Source organism: Hyaena hyaena, unplaced genomic scaffold (genome assembly GCF_003009895.1).
Source record: "Hyaena hyaena isolate Hyena2069 unplaced genomic scaffold, ASM300989v1 scaffold_1, whole genome shotgun sequence".
Taxonomy (NCBI): Eukaryota; Metazoa; Chordata; class Mammalia; order Carnivora; family Hyaenidae; genus Hyaena; species Hyaena hyaena.
Genome location: NW_024080633.1, coordinates 10,614,583 through 10,633,573, shown reverse-complemented (window position 1 = coordinate 10,633,573; position 18,991 = coordinate 10,614,583). Strand labels below are relative to the sequence as shown.

General features: G+C 57.8%; 1 protein-coding gene across 1 annotated transcript; it reads left to right on the top strand.

Moving 5' to 3' along the window:
- The first annotated feature begins 14,089 nt into the window (after positions 1-14,089).
- SLC22A31 (solute carrier family 22 member 31) lies at positions 14,090-18,819 on the top strand. Its single transcript, XM_039225886.1, has 9 exons — positions 14,090-14,467; positions 16,061-16,164; positions 16,278-16,432; positions 16,667-16,835; positions 17,030-17,175; positions 17,264-17,372; positions 17,495-17,709; positions 18,011-18,122; positions 18,570-18,819. Exons 1-9 carry the CDS (start codon positions 14,090-14,092, stop codon positions 18,817-18,819), a joined length of 1,638 nt encoding a protein of 545 aa, XP_039081817.1.
- The last annotated feature ends 172 nt before the right edge of the window (positions 18,820-18,991 follow it).

Below are 18,991 nucleotides of genomic sequence, written 5' to 3'. Positions count from 1 at the left end.
GGCTCTGTGCTGACTGCCAGCTCAGAGCCTGGAGCCTGTTTCAGAGTCTGTATCTCCCTCTCTCTCTGACCCTCCCCTGCTCACGCTGTCTCTCTCTCTCCTAGAAATAAATAAAACATTAAAAAAAAAATAAAAATAAAAAAAATAAAATAAAATGTCTATTGTTAGGGGCGCCTGGGGGGCTCAGTCGGGTAAGGATTGACTTCAGCTCAGGTCATGATCTCACAGTTCACTAGTTAAGCCCCACGTCCTGCTCACTGCTGACCGCGCAGAGCCCGCTTGGGATCCCCGTCCCCCTCTCTCTGCCCCTGCCCTGCTTGCGCTCTTTCTCTCAAAAATGAGCACTATAATAAAAAGCCTTACTTTTGAACAGAAAATTAGGAGACATGCAAAGAAACAGAAAGCATGACCCATAAAGAGCAAAACAAAACAAAAATAGATGCTGGCTTTGAGGAAGCCCAGATGCCAAACCTAAGACGCCAAGTCCACTTTGATAAATTATGTTCAAAGAGCCAGAGGAGATTATGTCCGAAGAATTAATATGACAATAAAAAAGGGGGCTCAGTCGGTTGAGCGTCCGGCTTCGGCTCAGGTCATGATCTCATGCTCTGTGAGTTCCAGCCCCGCGTCAGGCTTTGTGCTGACAGCTCAGAGCCTGGAGCTGCTTCAGATTCTGTGTCTCCTCCTCTCTCTGCCCCTCCCCTGCTCACACTCTGTCTCTCACTCCTAAAAATAAATGTTAAAAAAATTTTTTTTAAAGGAAAGAGAATGGGAATTCTGCAGGTGAAAGTGCACTAATGGAACGAGTGAGTAGAAGCAGATTTGAAGATAAATCAATCGAGATGATCAAATTGAGGAACAGGAAAAAAAAGAATGAAGGAAAATGGACAGAGTTTCAGAGACCTGTTGGCTGCGATCAAGTGCATCAACACACGTGCAAATGGAGTCTCAGAAAGGAAGACAGGGGAGAAAGTCGGTTACTTCGGTGTCCACTGCACAGGCCACAAAACCCCGGCACGCAGCCGAATGTTATTTCAAATGTTTCTGGGAGAAAGAGAAGATGAACACGTAAATGACTAGAATCTGAGTAGAGCAAACGACGCTCCCTGAAGTGGCTGAGCCTCATCCAATGAGCCAAAGGCTTTGACAGAAAGTGTCCCCTGGTGGAGGGAACTCTGTTTTCCACCTCAGAATGCAGCACCATCTCCTCCCTGGGCGTCCAGCCCGCGGGCCTCACCTGCCGATGACGCACCAGCCTCCACAGCCACGGAAGCCAGATCCTTCAAGTCCATCTACCCATCCAGTCACCTTGCATTGGTTCTGTTTCCCCGGACGTCCCTAGTGCACTAGGCAAAGACTTAAAATCCAGCTCTTCTAAGTTACGTTCAAATAACTAAAAGAAATCATGTCTAAAGAATTAATGTAACAGCAGAGAGAGAATGCTACTGACCAAACAGAATACAAATAGAAATTTTTTCCTTAAGACTGAAGACTGTTGAAAACCACAACAACTGAACTTGAGCTGGGAGAAGAAAGAACCCACAGACTTGAAGACAGAGCAGTTACATTGGTCTGATGTACAGATACATACAGATACAGATATACATAGATCTGCATCCAAAGAGGGGCTCAAACTCGTGACCCCAAGGTCAAGAGTTGCGTGCTCTACCAACCGGGCCAGCCAGGTGCCCTGGGTTGGTTTCATTTGAAGAACTAGAAGAAAAAAAAGGGTGAAGGATAAAACAGAATGAACAAAACCTCAGTGGCCTGCTGGACACCGTCAGGTGGGCCGCCATGTGGCCAGTGGGGGATCCTAGAAGAAGAAAGATGGGCAGAAAGAATATCTGGAGAAATAATGACCAAAATTCCTCAAATTTGACAAAAATATTAATCTGTATCCAAGAAGCTCAATCAACTCCAAGCAGCGTCAACAGAGATCTGCACGTCATAATCTGTCAAAAGTTAAAGACAAAGGGAATCTAGAAAGTAGCAAGAGAGTCCCTTTGAGCCATGGAGGGACCAGGGGCACGAAGGCAGGGGTGACGCATCCAAACTGCTGAGAAGAAGAAGACTGTCACCACGTACTGTAACTGGTCACCAACCGCTCCAAGAAGACGGAGAAATTAAGACGTTTACAGATGAACAAAAGCAGAACTTAGTGCTAGCACATCTGCCCCTCAGAAATACTAAAAAGTGTCATTCAGGCCCAATTTAAAAATACTATATAGTGAGGCACGTGGGTGGCTCAGTCCGTTAAGTGTCTGACTTTGGCTCGGGTCAGGATCTCACAGTACATGAGTTCAAGCCCCACATCGGACTCTGTGCTGACAGCTCAGAGCCTGGAGCTGCTTCGGATTCCCTGCCTCCCTCTCTCTGCCCCTCCCCCACTCATGCTCTTTCCCTCTCTCTCAAAAATAAACATTGAAAAATTTTTTAAGAAACACTAAATAGTAACCTGAATCCACATGAAGAAATAAAAAGAACACCAACACTGGTTTTCATCCGTTATGGAGCCAGCCAGATGCCCCTCAACCTTTTTTTATAGCTCAAAATTACAGCGAAATGAACAGTAGTTTAAACGTAACACCAGAAAATACCTAAAACAAAAGAAGACAGCAGTAGAGGAAGTGAGAACCAAAGCAGATTTATGACATAAAACAGCAAGATTGTCAGAAGTTTCATCAGCAAGTGCAAGTGGCTTCGACTGTTGGAAAGACCGGGAGGGACCGGCCTGGAGCGCGGCCTCGCGGGCGCCCAAAGGCAGGGAGGGGTGCGCTGCGGCTCCCCAACGGCAGGGAGGGGCAGGTTCGGGGTACGAGGGGGCTCGCCCCCTGCCCCCCACCCCGCGGGACGCGCTGGAATCGGGGAAGCAGGTGCCACGGCGCCGCCCGCCCTGAGCTCCGCGGTCCCTCCGGCCTGACGCTGGCACAGCCAGAAACCCGCGGGGACAGGGCAGGGGACAGGAGGGACGTTTTCTTCCGGGAGAGGAACCGAAGGGGGACCCTGATGCTCCAAGTGAGTGGGAACTCGGGTTCGCTGGGTCCCTGCCGTCCAGGCAGCCGGCAGCCGCGGGGGTGGCGTGGGGGCCATGCTCTCAGGAGGGACAACTGCCTCCGCTCGGAGCAGCTCTGACACCGAGGGCGGCGCTGGCTCCCGTGCTGCTCTCCCTGCGCGCCGACGCCCAGTGCCGGCCCAGCTCGTGGGAGAGCCGGGTAGCTGGAGGCCAGTTTCCACCCAGAGGGTCAGAGAGCGGGAGGCAGAGACACGAAGCAAAGTGCCAGGAGAGAAGCTGGGAAAGGGGACCCCCGCGGCTGTTTGAGCCCCAGGGCTCAGCCCCACCCAGACCCGACCGAGCGGCTCCTCACACGCCCCGCACACGGTGGGGCCGGGCCGGGCCGCCCAGGGCACAGGCTGCCACCTGGGGCATCAGGCTGTGAAAGGGAAGCACAGCCCACAGGAGGCGGTGGTTGGAACTCAGCCTGAATCTATCCGGGCGGATTCCTGATGAGAAGTCCCCGGCCTCACGGTCTGGAGACAAGACCCGGGACCCCCCTCAGCGCAGGACACTGTAACAGACTCCGCGGGGTATGGAAGCCACAGAAATTTCAGTTCCCACAGGCGAAGACAATCACAGATGCCAAGGCCCAAATGGGACAGATGTTGGAAGCACCTGACGGGTGTGTCGCAGCAGTTACGATGCACATACTCCCAGAAAGCAATCGCTAGCATTCTGTCAACAACTGTTAAGAGAGAATTTTGCATAAAAGAAATAGAAATATAAAGAAAACCCAAGTTGAAATTTTAGAACTAGAAAATAAAGCAAGGAAAAAACCCTCACCGTATAGACTTAATAGCAGAAAGGGAAGATTTGGTGACCTGGAAGAGAGGTACAAAGAGCTTATTCAATCTGAATTACAAAGTGAAAAAACATTTCTTATTTTTTAAAGTTTGCACCAGTTTGCACTCCCTTTCTGGTTCATTTAATGTTTATTTATTTTCATTTTTGAGAGAGAGAGAGACAGGGTATGAGTGGGGGAGGGGCAGAGAGAGAGGGAGCCACAGAATCCGAAGCAGCTCCAGGCTCTGAGCTGTCAGCACAGAGCCTGACGTGCGGCTCGAACTCATGAACTATGAGACCATGACCTGAGTTGAAGTCAGCTACTTAACTGACTGAGCCACCCAGGCACCCGTTTATTTATGTTTTTAATGGACAGATGTTCGATGCCTGGGGTCACCAACAAAAGGTGTGACAGTCAGGTCACTGGAGTCCCAGGAAGGAAAAGAGAAAGATGAGGGTGCTGAAAACCCCTGAGGAAGTAAAAGGCTGGAAAATGTTCCAAGTTAGGCAAAGATAAAAACCTAAGATTCAGGAAGCTAAGTAAATCCTAAAGAGAATAAACCCAAACAAATCCTAATCAAACTACTGAAAGCTAAAGAAAAAGAAACAAGCATCTGAAAATGAGACTACAAAAATGATCTCATTTCCAATAGCTCCACAAAGAATAAAATGCTGAGGGGTTAACTTATTCAAGGTGAAAGACACACCAGTGAAAACGACACTGTGGAAAGGAACTAAACACAAGTAAATGGAAACACATCCCATGTTCATGGATCGCACGCTAACGCTGTTACACGTCAGCACTGCCCACAGCGATCTGCAGATTCAGTACTCTCTCTATCAACACCCTAAGGACAGCTTTTTTGTTGGCAGACATAGAAAAACCGTTCTAAAATTCATGCAGAATCTCAAGGAAGCCCGAATCACCGAGAACAAAGCGGGAGGGCTCACACCGCCTGATTTCCAAGCTACTGCCAAGCTGCGGGGTCAGAACCGTGCGGTGCGGCCGTGCAGACACGCGCGGCCGGTGGAGGAGGTCCGGGGACAGACCGTCACACGGCGGTCACACGGCCTGCTGCAGGGGTGCCCAGGCCGCCCGAGGGGGGGACACGGTCTTCTCGGCAAACGGCGCTGGGAAACCGGGCGTCCCCGGCCCAGAGCGTGAGGCTGGACCCTCACCTCACGCCGTAGTGCAAAGCCTCACTCGAGGGAGATCAAAGACCTACACGTAAGGCCTAAAACGACAAACCTTAGACGACAACAGAGGCAGAGGTCTGACGACACCGGGTTTGGGTCCGATTCCTGGATGTGACGCCGACGGCACGGCGACGAGGGGGCGGGACGAACGGGACCCCGCGAACGCGCGGAGACGCTGTGCGCCAGACACTACAGCGGCGTCAGACCCCAGGCCCGGGGGCGCGAGCGCGGGTCGGGGTCTGCTGGGGCCGATCGGAGGTGGAGGGGGGCCCTGGAGCTCAGCAGCAACACAGCTCGACCCGAAACCGGGCGGAGGACGCGAAAACGCTTTCCTCCGCAGAGAACGGGCGTTACTGCAGCGGGTACAGAGCCCTGGGTTACAAGACGGGAGCCACGGGGTCGGGTGGGACATCAGGACCGTAATCACCGCACTGTCCCCCTAAAAGGGTTTAGGTGCTATATTTTAGGTTATGTGTATCTTAGCACAACTTAAAAAAGAAGAAAAGCATACATAAAATGAAAACATTTCTGTAACAGAAAAGTGAAAATAATTAGTCTCAAGCAAACCCAGACTACAAGCTACGTTAGAAGAGGTCCTGAGGCGCCTGGGGGCCTCAGCCCATGAAACGACCGACTTCGGCTCAGGTCATGATTTCGTGGTTCGTGGGTTCGAGCCCCGCGTCGGGCTCTGTGCCGACAGCTCGGAGCCTGGAGCTGCTTCGGATTCTGTGTCTCCCTCTCTCTGCCCCTCCCCCACTTATGCTCTGTCTCTCTCTGTCTCAATAATAAACATAAAAATTTTTTTTAAATGAAAAGAGGCCCTGCAGACAGAAGGAAGATGCTGAGACACAGCTCTGCATCTACGCAGAAAAACGATTTCTAGCACGTAAGCTGTGTGGTTAAGTACAGGTACCGATTTCACGTATTTGCTTAAAACAGAACCGCCTGTTTAGAAAGGAAATGAGCAGCGTGTGGCTCACAGCACCGAGGGCCGAGCGCGTGGAACAGCAGCAGCGTGGCGGAAGGGCAAGTGCGTGGCTGTCAGGTGCCTGCGTGTGAGGGCAGGCTTTTTAACATTGTAACACATGTGTTTAAGCACTTATTAAAACTCCCAAAGCAGAGAACAACAAAAGTATAGCTAACATGACAACAGAAATAAAGTGAAATCATAAAAAAGGATCCAAGAGCAGAAATAGAAGGGAAATGAGCAGAGGCGATGGGACAAGTAGAAGACAAAGAGCTCGGGACATCACGAGTGAATGTCCCCAGCACCCCAACTGAAGGCAGAGATTGCTAATGGGATGGAAAACCAAGACTCAGCTACACGCTGCCTCTAAGAAATCCACTTTAGGGGGCACCTGCGGGGCTCAGTCGGTTAAGCATCCGACTTTGGTCATGATCTCAGGGTTTGTGGGTTCGAGCCCCGCGTCGCGCTCTGTGCCGACAGCTCGGAGCCTGGAGCTGCTTCAGATTCTGTGTCTCCCTCTCCCTCTGCCCCTCCCCCACTTGCTCTCTGTCTCTCCAAAATAAATATGTTAAAAAAAAAAAAAAGAATCCGCTTCAAGTAGTAGAACACAAGCAAGTTAAAAAAAAGATGGAAAAGATAAACCACACTAACACCAGTGAAACGACAGCTAGAGGTGTGGCGTGGGGTTTACAGACCCACTTTCTTTACTTTTTTTTTTTTAATTTTTTAATGTTTTATTTATTTCTGAGAGAGAGAGAGAGCATGAGCAGGGGAAGGTCAGAAAGAGAGGGAGACACAGAATAGGAAGTAGCTCCAGGCTCCGAGCTGTCAGCACAGAGCCCGATGCGGGGCTCAAACCCATGAACCATGAGATCATGACCTAAGCCACAGTCAGACGCCTAACCGACTGAGCCCCCCAGGCGCCCCACTTTTCAACTTCAAAGGAATAAAGCTTAAAAGCCCAAAATTTCCTGGGGCGCCTGGGGGGCTGAGTCGGTGAAACATCTTGACTCTGGCTCAGGTCATGGTCTCGCAGTGTGTGGGTTCGAGCCCCGTGTCGGGCTCTACACTGCCAGCTTCTGATCCTCTGTTATTGCTGCTCCGTGGCCCTCCCCCACTCATGCTCATGCTCTCTCTCAAAGATAAACTTACAAAAAAAATTCGAAATTTCCTTTTATGAACCCACATCATAGCACAGAACCCGACGTGGGGCTCGAACCCACGAACCGTGAGATCATGACCGGAGCCCAAGTCGGATGCCTAACAGACTGAGCCACCAAGATTAGCCTGACTTTAACGTGATTAAATAAATAGATAGATAGAGATCTTGTTGATTTTGGTAACTGACCATTTGGGCCACTTACTGTTTTCCCTTCCCGCACTTTCAGTCTGGCTTTTATGTTAGAAATTCACCAGCAGGAAGCCCACAAAGCCCTGCTGTCAGCTCCAAAGGGGAGGCACCGCGGGCCCAGCATGTGCTCTCTCTCCAGCCTTGCTGAGTCCCCCTCGCCCCATGTTCCAAGCGAGTCATGTCCTGGAGGAATAGACTGAGTTTGCTCCGCGCCCTGACGGTCCCCGCGCGGTCCTGCTGCTGACAGGTGGGGACGCGCACACACCAACCCACCAGGTGGGGCTGCGGCACGTGCGGGGGGAGGGGCACAGGTCAGCGCTCAGCACGCGGTGACCGGACTCCCATGGCCAAGTGTAAAAACCACCGTTACCGCATCCCGTGTGCCATTCCCTCCTCGTCCCCTTCGGCATCGGACACGCAGATGCACTAAGTCGGTGCAAGTGTGTGTCAACAGGCACACAGTCCCCACGTAAACGGGGACAGCAGCACAAAGGCCGCAAAGACAAACAGGACGGGGGTCAGCAGGCTTCCCACACAAGTGGTATTCGTCATACTGGCGCGTCCTACGTTCAGGCCAGGCTGTCACAGACGTCAACCGTAGTGCCCAAGGTAACCACTAACAAACCACTGAGCACACACAGAGTTAAGAGTGTGCTCCTTAACTTTTTGACAGTGAGTCAAAAAGGAAAAGAAAGAAGGGAATTAAAATGGTATATTTTTCAAATCAACAAAATACAAAGACAAGCGGTGATGGAGGAGCTGAGAAATAACCAAATACATCTAAGACTGAAAGCAAGTGGCAAAAGTAAATCCATAAGAAAGGATGGGGTTTATACTAGCCTCAGACAAAATATATATAAAAGTTGTCACAAGAGTCAAAAAAGGATATTGTGGGGCGCCTGGGTGGCTTAGTCGGTTGAGCGACCGACTTTCGCTTAGGTCATGATCTCGCGGTTCGTGGGTTCGAGCCCCGCGTCGGGCTCTGTGCTGACTGCCGGCTCCGAGCCTGGAGCCTGTTTCAGTCTGTGACTCCCTCTCTCTCTGACCCTCCCCTGCTCAGGCTGTCTCTCTCTCTCTCTCTCCTAGAAATAAATAAAACATTTTTTAAAAAAGGATATTGTATATTAATCTTAGAAAGGACAGTCCACGGGTGCCTGGGTGGCTCAGTTGGTTAAGTGTCCAACTTTGGCTCAGGTCATGATCTCAAAGTTCATGGGTTCAAGCCCCGCGTCGGGCTCTGTGCTGACAGCTCAGAGCCTGGAGCTGCTTGCTATTCTGTGTCTCCCTCTCCCTCCCCTCCCCCACTCGTGCTCCGTCTCTTCTGTCTCTTAAAAATGAGTAAATGTTTTTTTTTTTTTTAAAGGACAGTCCTAGGTGTGGGGGAGAGGGGAAGGGGGGTGATGGGCACGGAGGAGGGCACTTGTTTGGATGAGCACTGGATGTTATATGGAAACCAACTTGACAACAAACTATTTAAGAAAAAAAAAAGGACAGTCCACCAAGGAGATATAACAACTATAAACACAAAAGCAGAGAAACACACATTCTACAATAAGTGGCAGTTTTAGCTCCCAAGTCCGTAACAGTTGAGTAACTAGACAGAAATGTGTTAAAGAAGTAGAAGGCTTGAGCACCACAGACTAAGCAGACGTCTGTAGAACGTCTCACTCAACAACAGCAGAATAAACTTTCTTCTCAAGTGCACGTGGAACATTCTCAAGGACAGATCACTTGTCAGGCCACACAACAAGCCCCCATAAGTTTAAAAAGACTGAAATAACACGCATCTCCTCTGACCACCGTGGAATGAAGCTAGAAATCATTAACAGAACGCAAAGTGGAAAATTCCAAACACGTGCGGGTTAAGGAGCACACTCTTAAACAACCAGTGAGTCAAAAACTAAATCACAAGAGAAATTTTTTAAATACTTGACTATAGAAAAAAAGTTACAGGATGCAGCAAATGCAGTGTGGGGGAAATTTATAGCTAAAAGTGTGCCTGCTGCATAAAAAACAAATCAATAACCCAACTTTACACTTTAAGGAACAAGAAGAACAAACTAAACCTGAAGCCAACAGATGTGAAGAAATAAAGATCAGAGTGACGTGGGAATCAAATAAAACCTTGTCTACAGTGGAGTCGGCCGGCAGGGGGCGCTTCACACCCAGCACCGCTTTCAAATACAGACCCAACAGAAGACAAGGAAGGCTTCCTCCTTACCCAGCAACAGCCCAGCCAATGAGAGGCCAGTACACTTCCAGCTCCCCGTTTACTCCAATGGACTGTTAGTTTTCACCAGCCCCACCCACCCCTCTCCACCTTCTGCTGTGAAAGAGCCTCCTCTGCTTTGGTTCGGAGTTTGCACACGGGTTTGACCCGGCTTGCTTGTCTTGGAGTACAGTTCTCTGCTATTCCGGAATAAAGCCATTTTTGCTGGTAAAATAACTGGCAGGTTTTTTTTTTAATGTTTTATTTATTTCTGAGAGAGAGAGACAGCGTGAGCAGGGGAGGGGCAGAGAGAGAGAGGGAGACACAGAATGAAGCAGCTCCAGGCTCTGAGCTGTCAGCACAGAGCCCGACGCGGGGCTCGAACCTACGAACCGTGAGATCATGACCTGAGCCGAAGTCGGACACTTAACCGACTGAGCCACCCAGGCCCCCTGACATTTTTTTTAAAGGTTAACAGAGAATACAAATGAAACAAAAAATGGAAACAGAATCAGTAAAATCTGATTCTTTGGAAAGATCAACAAAATGGACAATTTTTTTAAGTCTATTTACTTATTTATTTTGAAAGAGAGAGCGCGCACGAGTGTGCGGACGGGGGAGGAGCAGAGGAGAGACACAGTCCCAAGCAGGCTCCATGCTGTCAGTGCAGAGGCCTACGCTGGGCTCAGTCTCACCAACTGTGAGCTCACGACCCCAGCTGAAATCAAGGGTCAGACACCTAACTGCCTGAGCCACCCAGGCACTCCCAAAACGGACAATTCTTTATATAGGCTAAGAAAAAACAAAACTCACATTACTAAAATCAGAAGTGAACAAGAAAACATTACTATGGATTTTACAGAAAAAACAAAAGGATGAGGACACTGAACAATGAAGTGCGAGCATATTAGAAATCCTATGAAATGGACAAATTCCTAGAAGTACACAAGTTACTGAAACCAAGAATAAACAGAAAATCTAAACATACCCTGTACTCAGAGATTGAGTATAATCCACAACATCCTGAGAAAGGAAAGCCCCGGACCAGGTGACTTTGGGGGTAAATCCTACCAAATATTACAGAATTAACACCAATCCATCCCAAACTCTCCCGAACAACAGGAGGGAACACCCCTTAACTCATCTACAATTCCAACATAACCTTGATAACAAACTCAAAGATATCACAAGAAGAAAAGTATAAACCAGTATCTTAAGAATATAGATGCAAATATCCTCAAGAAAATAGTAGCAGATATGATCCAGCAGCATATTAAAGTTATTAGACACCATGATCACATGTGATTTACCCCAGGAATACAAGGATGATTCAACACACAAAAATTAATCAATGTAATACACCACACTAATAGAAGGAAGAGAAAAATTCAACATCATTCCATTTCATGATAAAAACACCTAAACTAGGAATGGAAAGAATAGATCTCAAAATGACAAAGGGAACTTTGGAAAACCCAAATCTAGTATCAGAATCAGTGGTGAACGACAGAATGCTCTCCCTGTAAGGTCAGGGACAAGGTCACCCGTTTTCACCGCCTCTATTCAATACTGTGCTACAAGTCCTGGCTGGTGCGAGCAGGCAGGAAAAGAAATAAAAAGTATCTCCAATTGTAGACGGCATCTTATATGCAAAAAATCTTTTTTAAAAATCCACAAACAGGGGCGCCTGGGTGGCTTAGTCGGTTAAGCGTCCGACTTTCACTCAGGTCCTGATCTCGCGGTTCGTGGGTTCGAGCCCCGCGTCGGGCTCTGTGCTGACTGCCAGCTCGGATCCTGGATCCTGCTTCAGTCTGTGACTCCCTCTCTCTGACCCTCCCCTGCTCGCACTGTCTCTCTCTCTCTCTCTCTCTCTCAGAAATAAAACACTAAAAAAACATATATTAAAAAAAAGATTTAAACCCAGAGAGAGCAGGACAGTGCTGGCAAGGACGTGGGCACCCCGAGCTGGCATGTCACGTGCGAACGTACACCGGGCAGCTGCTGTGCAAAGTGCCCCGGCGGCTCCTCAAAGTGGCGCGCGGGCCCAGCACACGACCCAGTAATCCCGCTCCTGGGTCAACGCCCGAAAGAACGGAAATCAGGTGTACACGTGTACACCAGGCCCCGCGTGGGCCACGACGGGCAGACAGAGAACCAGCCTCAAGTTCCACCAGCCGACGCACCGCGCACACGCGGCGCCACTCCGAGGGGACGCACGTTGCCGGGCCGCACAGAGAACCGGAGTCCCGACCCAGGCCGCGAGCAGGGCAGCCCTGAAGGCGTGACGGAGGGCCGCCCCGCGCGGGGGTGGAGCCGCCCCGACAGGGGCGGGGCCTCCGTGCGGGGCGCGGCCGTGGGGTGCAGCGGCGGGGGACGCAGCGTGGGGCGGGGCCGTGGGGTGCAGGGGCGGGGGACGCAGCGTGGGGCGGGGCCGTGGGGTGCAGGGGCGGGGGCGGCGCGTGGGGGTGGGGCCGTGGGGTGCAGGGGTGGGCACGCANACGCGGCGCCACTCCGAGGGGACGCACGTTGCCGGGCCGCACAGAGAACCGGAGTCCCGACCCAGGCCGCGAGCAGGGCAGCCCTGAAGGCGTGACCCGACCCAGGCCGCGAGCAGGGCAGCCCTGAAGGCGTGACGGAGGGCCGCCCCGCGCGGGGGTGGAGCCGCCCCGACAGGGGCGGGGCCTCCGCGTGGGGTGCGGCCGTGGGGTGCAGGGGCGGGGGACGCAGCGTGGGGCGGGGCCGTGGGGTGCAGGGGCGGGGGACGCAGCGTGGGGTGGGGCCGTGGGGTGCAGGGGTGGGCACGCAGCGTGGGGCGGGGCCCCGCACAGCGCGGGGGTGGGGCCACCAGGCGCAGGCGGGGTAGTGGAGGCGCGGCCCCGCGTGGAGACCCGAGAAGACCCTTGTGCCCACACACGTCGGGGCGGCGCCGTCCGGTGCAGGGCGGGGCGCACAGCGCCGGGGAGGGGCCCTGACTTGATGGCTTCGCAAGGCTCTAGCCGGAGAGTCTACACGCAGAAGGGCGCCTGGGGGCTCAGTCCGTTACGCGGGACTTCAGCTCAGGTCACGACCTCCCCGCTCCTGGGTTTGCGCCCCACACTGGGCTCCGTGCTAACAGCCTGGTGGCTGCTTTGTTCTCTTGTCGCCCTCCCTCTCCGCCCCTCCCCTGCTTGCTCGCTCGCTCTCAAAAATAAAGAAATTTTAAAAACTACTCAACAAAGAGCGTGGTACCCCAAGCACAGAGCCTCATGTTGCGTGAACTCAGGAAGAACGTGTCTTCCTACAGGGGGGAGAGCCAGCGGGGGAGGGGCGGAGAGGGCCGATCCCGCGACGCGGGGGTCGGGCCCGTCCGAAACACCCGGCGCAGGAAGAACGTTCTGAAGCCAGAACGTTCTGCGGGGCAGACACCTGCCACCACCAGTCGCAGGCGGGTCCCGAGTCCCAGAAACCAGTTCGGAACCTCGGGTGTAACCGTAGGACCTGCTCTACTCTCCACAGCAAAAGGGCTGAAGGCAAACGCGACCTACCTGGGTTTCGGGAGGCAGACTCCGCCGGGGCGGGGGCGGGGGGGCGGGGGGCCCCAGCCCGCGCGAGGCCAGCGAAGCGCCTAAAGGCCCGCGCGGCCCGGCTCCGCTCTACAAACCTGCCACGAGCCTCTGACCCCCAGCGGCGCCTCGCCCCACCCGCCACGCCCCAGCCCCGCACGCGTGGCTCGCACCTGGGAGGCCCGTGAGCCCCGCCCCGCCCCGCCCCCGCGCGGGGAGGCCTCGCGCCCGGACGCCCCGCGTGAGGACGACTCCCGGCACACACCTGCGCCGACACCCCTCCGGCCACGCCTCCGACCACGCCCCCACACGAAGACTCCCCCAATCCCGTCCCGCCCTGGCCCCGCCGACCAGTCTCCGACCACGTCCCCGAGAGAGGACGCCCCCATTGACCACGCCCCTGAGGGGGGACGGTCTGCTCCCGCGTGGGGACGCCCCCAGACCCTGCGCCGCCGACCAAGCCCTGACCACGCCCCGCACTGGGACCTCCCGACCGGGACCCTTCCGGCCACGCCCCCAACCAGCCCGGGCGCGAAGACGCCCCACCGGCCACGCCCCGCACGTGGACACCCTGCACGAGGACGCCCCGGGGTGGAGACCATCGACCACGCCCCGACCACGCCCCACGCGAGGACACCCCAACCATGCCCCGCCTTGGCCCCCGCTCACCAAGCCCTGACCACGGCCCCGCGCGATGACGCCCCACCGACCACTCCCCGGCACGGGATGGCCTGACTACCACGCCCCGGCCACGCCCCCGGCCACGCCCCAAGTCCACGTGCCCGCGCCCCGACCCCTAGCCGACCGCGTCTCCAGACCGCGTCCCGCCCCCGGGCCCTCGCAGCCCCCGCTTCAGGGGCGAGGGCGCCCCGGCTCTCACCTGGCCCGCTCTCCCAGGCCCCGCCCCTGACGGCCTGGGCCCCAGGGGCCCGCCCCCCGCGGCTCGGCTCCCGCGCAGCCCCGCCCGCCCGGCGCAGAGGCCCCGATGGAGTCGGAGACGCGGGTGCTGCGCGCGGCGGGCGGCTTCGGCCGCGCCCGGCGCCTGCTGGCCGCCGCCTCCTGGCTGCCCTGCGTGGCTCTGGGGCTGGCGCTGGGCTCGGAGCCGCTGCTCACCGCGCTGCCGGCGCACCGCTGCCGGCCGGACCCCGCGCTGCTGCCCCCCGCGCTGCGCGCCCTCCGCGGGCCCGCGCTGCTCGACGCCAGCGTGCCGCGCCTGGGGCCCGCGCGCGTCCCGAGCCCCTGCCGGCTCCTGCGCTACCCCGAGCCCGCGGCCCGCGCCCGCCCCAACGGCACGCGGCCCTGCACGCGCGGCTGGCACTACGCGCTGCCCGCCGCCGGCCTGCTGCGCAGCCCGGTCACCCAGGTGCGCTCCCGCCCAGCGGAGGGGGCCCGGACGCGTGGGTCTCCGCCTCCGACTTCTCCGCCTCTGCCTTGGGTTTGCTGTCACTCTGACGCCTCCTGTCCCCCTTTTCCATCTCCCTTCCTCCGACCCCACCTTCTTCCCCGCCTTGCTCTTTGCCCTCCGTCTGCCGTGGGCTGTCATGCTGGGCTCTGGGTAGTCAGATGATGCAGCAGATGCCCAGGTTGGGGGGGGGTGCCGGGCCTAATGGCAGAGCCTGCTGCCCAAGGACTGCCAGTGCGGGCGGGCAGCCCGGGGGAGGAGGAGTTCCGCGCCAGGTGGTCCGCAGTAGGTGGCACTGAAGTTTGAGCAAGCTGTGGCTTTGGGCCATGTGGGTGTCGAAAGTGGGTTCCCAAGACAGGAGGCTTTGAATCAAGGTAGCCACGTGGAGATACGTTTGCAAAAACCAGACCTAACCATCGTGGTGCCAACAAGCCGGAGGGGGGGGCGGGGGCGACTCAGGGGTGCGAGGGGGGGGGGAGGAGGCAGCTGGGAGGTCCCAGGCCCCTCTTCCTCTCCTTCCTCCCTCGGGCTTGGGACCCGCCCAGCTCTGCCTCCCTCGGCAGCCTCTGCCCCGCATCCCTACCTCTGTCCTGGGAGGATCGGCTCCAGTGTGGAAACAGGGGCAGGGCTGCCACGCCCTTGCCTGGGGCCCTGAAACCGGCTGGGCTTCTCATCCTCCGTCCATTCTGTCCTGGGACACCAGCCCTTCTGTCCGGGGTACTGATCAATCAGCCCCCCGACCCCCCTCCCAACTTTCACAAATATTTTTTTAATGTTTATTTTAGAACGAGAAGAAGAGCTTGAGTGGGGGAGGGGCAGAGAGAGAGAATGGGAATCACAGAATCCGACGCAGGCTCCAGGCTCCGAGCTGTCAGCACAGAGCCCGACGCGGGGCTCGAACCCACTGACCGCGAGATCATGACCTGAGCCAAAGTCGGCCGCCCAACAGACTGAGCCCCCCAGGCGCCCCAGACGTTTGGTTTTTAAAATAAAAACTGCCATGTAGTATGACCCAAAACAGTACGTTAAGTTTGGGGAGGAGGAGAGGGGGGGAAGTGCACAACGGAGGTCAAGGGCCCTTGTCCAGGAAGAGCAGGTGAGCACGGCCCTGAGTCACAGTTCCCGGAGTCACACTTGAAGTGAGCGGGGCAGAGGGAGGCGAGGGTGATGCCCTGGAGGCCCTTGGCACTGCAGCCAGCGGGAGGGTCAGATCTGTCAAGGGTCACCTGGCGGGAGACCAAAGGGTGGGTCCCCATCCAGAGAAAAACAAAACAGACTTCGGGGTCCAGGTCGGTGTCTTGGGGACGCCTGTCATTGTCCTCTGGGGGCTCAGACCAGGAATTGCTCAAATTCCATGGGAAGACTACCAGGGTCGGGAGACCGTGCTGTGTGACCTTGAGCAAGTCCTTCGCCCTCTCCGTACCTCAGTTTCCCCTTATCTCCAGAGAGGAGTTGAAGCAGGCCATCTGGGGGCCCCTGGCAGCCTGGCCTTCTGGGAGCTGCCGCAACGGGGAGGTGGCCGGCCAGCCCACAGGTGACTGGTGTTCCCCATAGTGGAACCTGGTGTGTGAGGACGGCTGGAAGGTACCGCTGGAGCAGATGAGCCACCTCCTGGGCTGGCTGCTGGGCTGTGTCCTCCTGGGCGCGGGCTGCGACTGGTGAGGCGCCGCCCCTCCCTTCTCTCCCAGCGGCCCCGCCCCCAGGCCCTCGGGGTCCGGCTGGACGCCCGGCTGGCCTGACCCGCACCCACGTTTCCCCGGCTGCCTTCCAGGTTCGGACGTCGGGCTGTGTTCGTGGTCTCCCTGGTGCTGGCCACGGGCCTGGGGGCGGGTGAGGCCCTGGCGGCCAGCTTTCCCGCCCTGCTGACCTTGAGGCTGCTTCATGGGGGGGCCTTGGCAGGGTTCTCCCTCGCCCTCTACGTGGCTCGTGAGTACCGTGGGGGGGGGGGCAGGGAACACCCCCTCGGGCCAGGCCTCACGCAATGTCAGCTGCACGGGGGGGCCGCCCCGCACTGCCGTTGAGGGCCCTTCTCGCCAGGGGGGAGGGGCTACTGCTCCGGCCGGTCGGCCACCGGTGGGTGGGTGCGGGTGCTGGAGCTGTGGGTCCGTGACTGGTGCGCACAGCCCTGGAAAGAGGATCAGGCCCCCCGTGTCTGCTCAGGCCTGGAGCTGTGTGACCCCCCTCACCGCCTGGCGTTCTCCGTGGGAGCCAGCCTCTTCTCAGTGCTGGGCACCCTGCTGCTGCCTGGCCTGGCGCTGCTGGCACGGGACTGGCGCCTTCTGCAGGGGCTCAGTGCCCTGGCAACGGGCCTTCTGCTGCTCTTTTGGGGGTAAGTGTGGTGGCAGATGGTTCGGTGACAGAGGTAGAGGCCACGTGGGTCGCTTCTCCCCGCACTTTGTGCAGCACCAGGCGTGTGGGTGTGGGATGGGCACCCAGAGAGCCATGGCATGCCCTGTCCCCCTGGATCCCGAGGGGGGCCATTAGCTTCTGCCATCCTTGGGCATCCTTACCCCACCCCTGCAGGTTCCCGGCCCTGTTCCCCGAGTCTCCCTGCTGGCTGCTGGCCACGGGACAGCCAGCCCGAGCCCGGAAGATCCTGTGGCATTTTGCAGAATCTGGGGGTGTGGACCCGGAGGACAGCTCCGAGGAGGAGACCTCCCAGGTAACAGGTGATGCACCAGCCAGGAGATGGGAGCCCTGGGTGCCGGGGAAGGGCCGTCCCCTCATACGTGCCCCCTCGTGTCCCCGGAGCCACAGAGCTGGACATGCTGGGTGCGCGGAGCCCACAGCCCCAGTACCACTCCGTCCTGGAGCTCCGGCACACCCGCGTCGCCTGGAGAAATGCGGTCATCCTGGGCTTCAGTTCGTGAGGAGGGGAGGGCGCGGGTGGGCTGATGGATGACCTGCCCCCCCCCCCCCGGGCAGGTCTCTGGTCACGGGAGTCCCTTGCCCTGGCGGGGCCTCAGCTCCGTCCTCCCTCTCCCCCAGACTGATCTGCGGGGGCATCAGAGCCGGCTTCCTCCGCAACCTGGCCCCGAGCAAGCCCGCCTTCTACTGGCCGTACTTCCTGGCCGCCGGCCTGGAGGCAGCGGCCGCTGTGCTCCTGCTGCTGACGGGGGACCGATGGGGGCGACGCCCGGCCCTGCTGCTGGGCACCCTGGTCATGGGCCTGGCATCCCTGCTGCTCCTGGCCGGGACCCAGTGTGAGTGTGGGGCTCCGCAGGCCGACAGCCCTCGGGTTTGGCGGAGGGTCTGACCTACGCGGGTCCGGGACCAGCGCCTCCTGGGGCCCCGGGAAGGCGGCACCGGATGCGGCATGTTGGCATGAGGCTGTTTTTTACCTCGTCTGCCTCCCCACTGTGTACGCGGGGAAACTGAGGCCCAAAGAGCCCGAGGTTCAAGGGCTCGATGTTAAGGGTCTGGTTCACGGCAGGGCCTGCGGCGCCTGATGGGGGGAAGGGCCGGGAGGCCGGGCCCCGTGGGAACCCCTCCTCCCGCCCCCAGACCTGCCGGGCTGGGCCGCGCTGTGCCTGTCCGCCCTGGGCCTCCTGGCCTCCCACGCCGTGTCCGCCCTGAGCAGCCTCTTCGCGGCCGAGGTGCTTCCCACCGTGATCAGGTGAGCGGGGGCGGCCGCGGTGGGGGTCCAGGGGACACTGGTCACACAGGGGAGTGGGGGACGGGGGCCGCAGGCTTGGGGGGCAGCGAGGACAAAATGCCAGTGGCGGGAAGCCCGTTTCGCATTTCCTGATGAATGAAGAGTGCCAGGCCGGGGAGCAGCTTTTCCGCAGACTTTGGAGTCTCCGCTGCCCCGCCCCGCGTTTGCCCCGCCCCGCGTTTGCCCCGCCCCGCGTTTGCCCCGCCCCGCGTTTGCCCCGCCCCGCGTTTGCCCCGCCCCGCGTTTGCCCCGCCCCGCGTTTGCCCCGCCCCGCGTTTGCCCCGCCCCGCGTTTGCCCCGCCCCGCGTTTGCCCCGCTGCTCACTGCCACGCCCCCGCTGTCCCGCCCCCGCGTTTGCCCCGCCCCTCCCCAGGTTTGCCACGCCCCCGACCGCGCGCTCTCCCGCAGGGGCGCGGGCCTGGGCCTCGTGCTGGGGGCGGGCTTCCTGGGCCAGGCGGCCGCCCCCCTGGCCGAAGTGCACGGCCGGCGCGGCTTCTTCCTGCACCACGTGGTCTTCGCGTCCTTCGCGGTGCTCGCCCTGCTCTGCGTCCTGCTGCTGCCCGAGAGCCGCGGCCGCCACCTGCCCGCGTCGCTGCGGGACGCCGACCGCCTGGGCGGGGCCCCGGGCCGCCGCCCCCCCGCCGCGCGTGGAGAATAAAGGCGTCCGTGGAACTTGGTGTCCTCGCTGCTGCTTCCCTCGGCCGCGCACCCCGCCGTGGAGGGGGCTCCCGGGAGGCTCACTGCCCCCTCCCCACATTCCCCCCTCCCCGGGGGGGGCAGCCCGCTACCACAGCCCCGACTGCGCGACCCGCACTGGAGAGAAGGGCAGG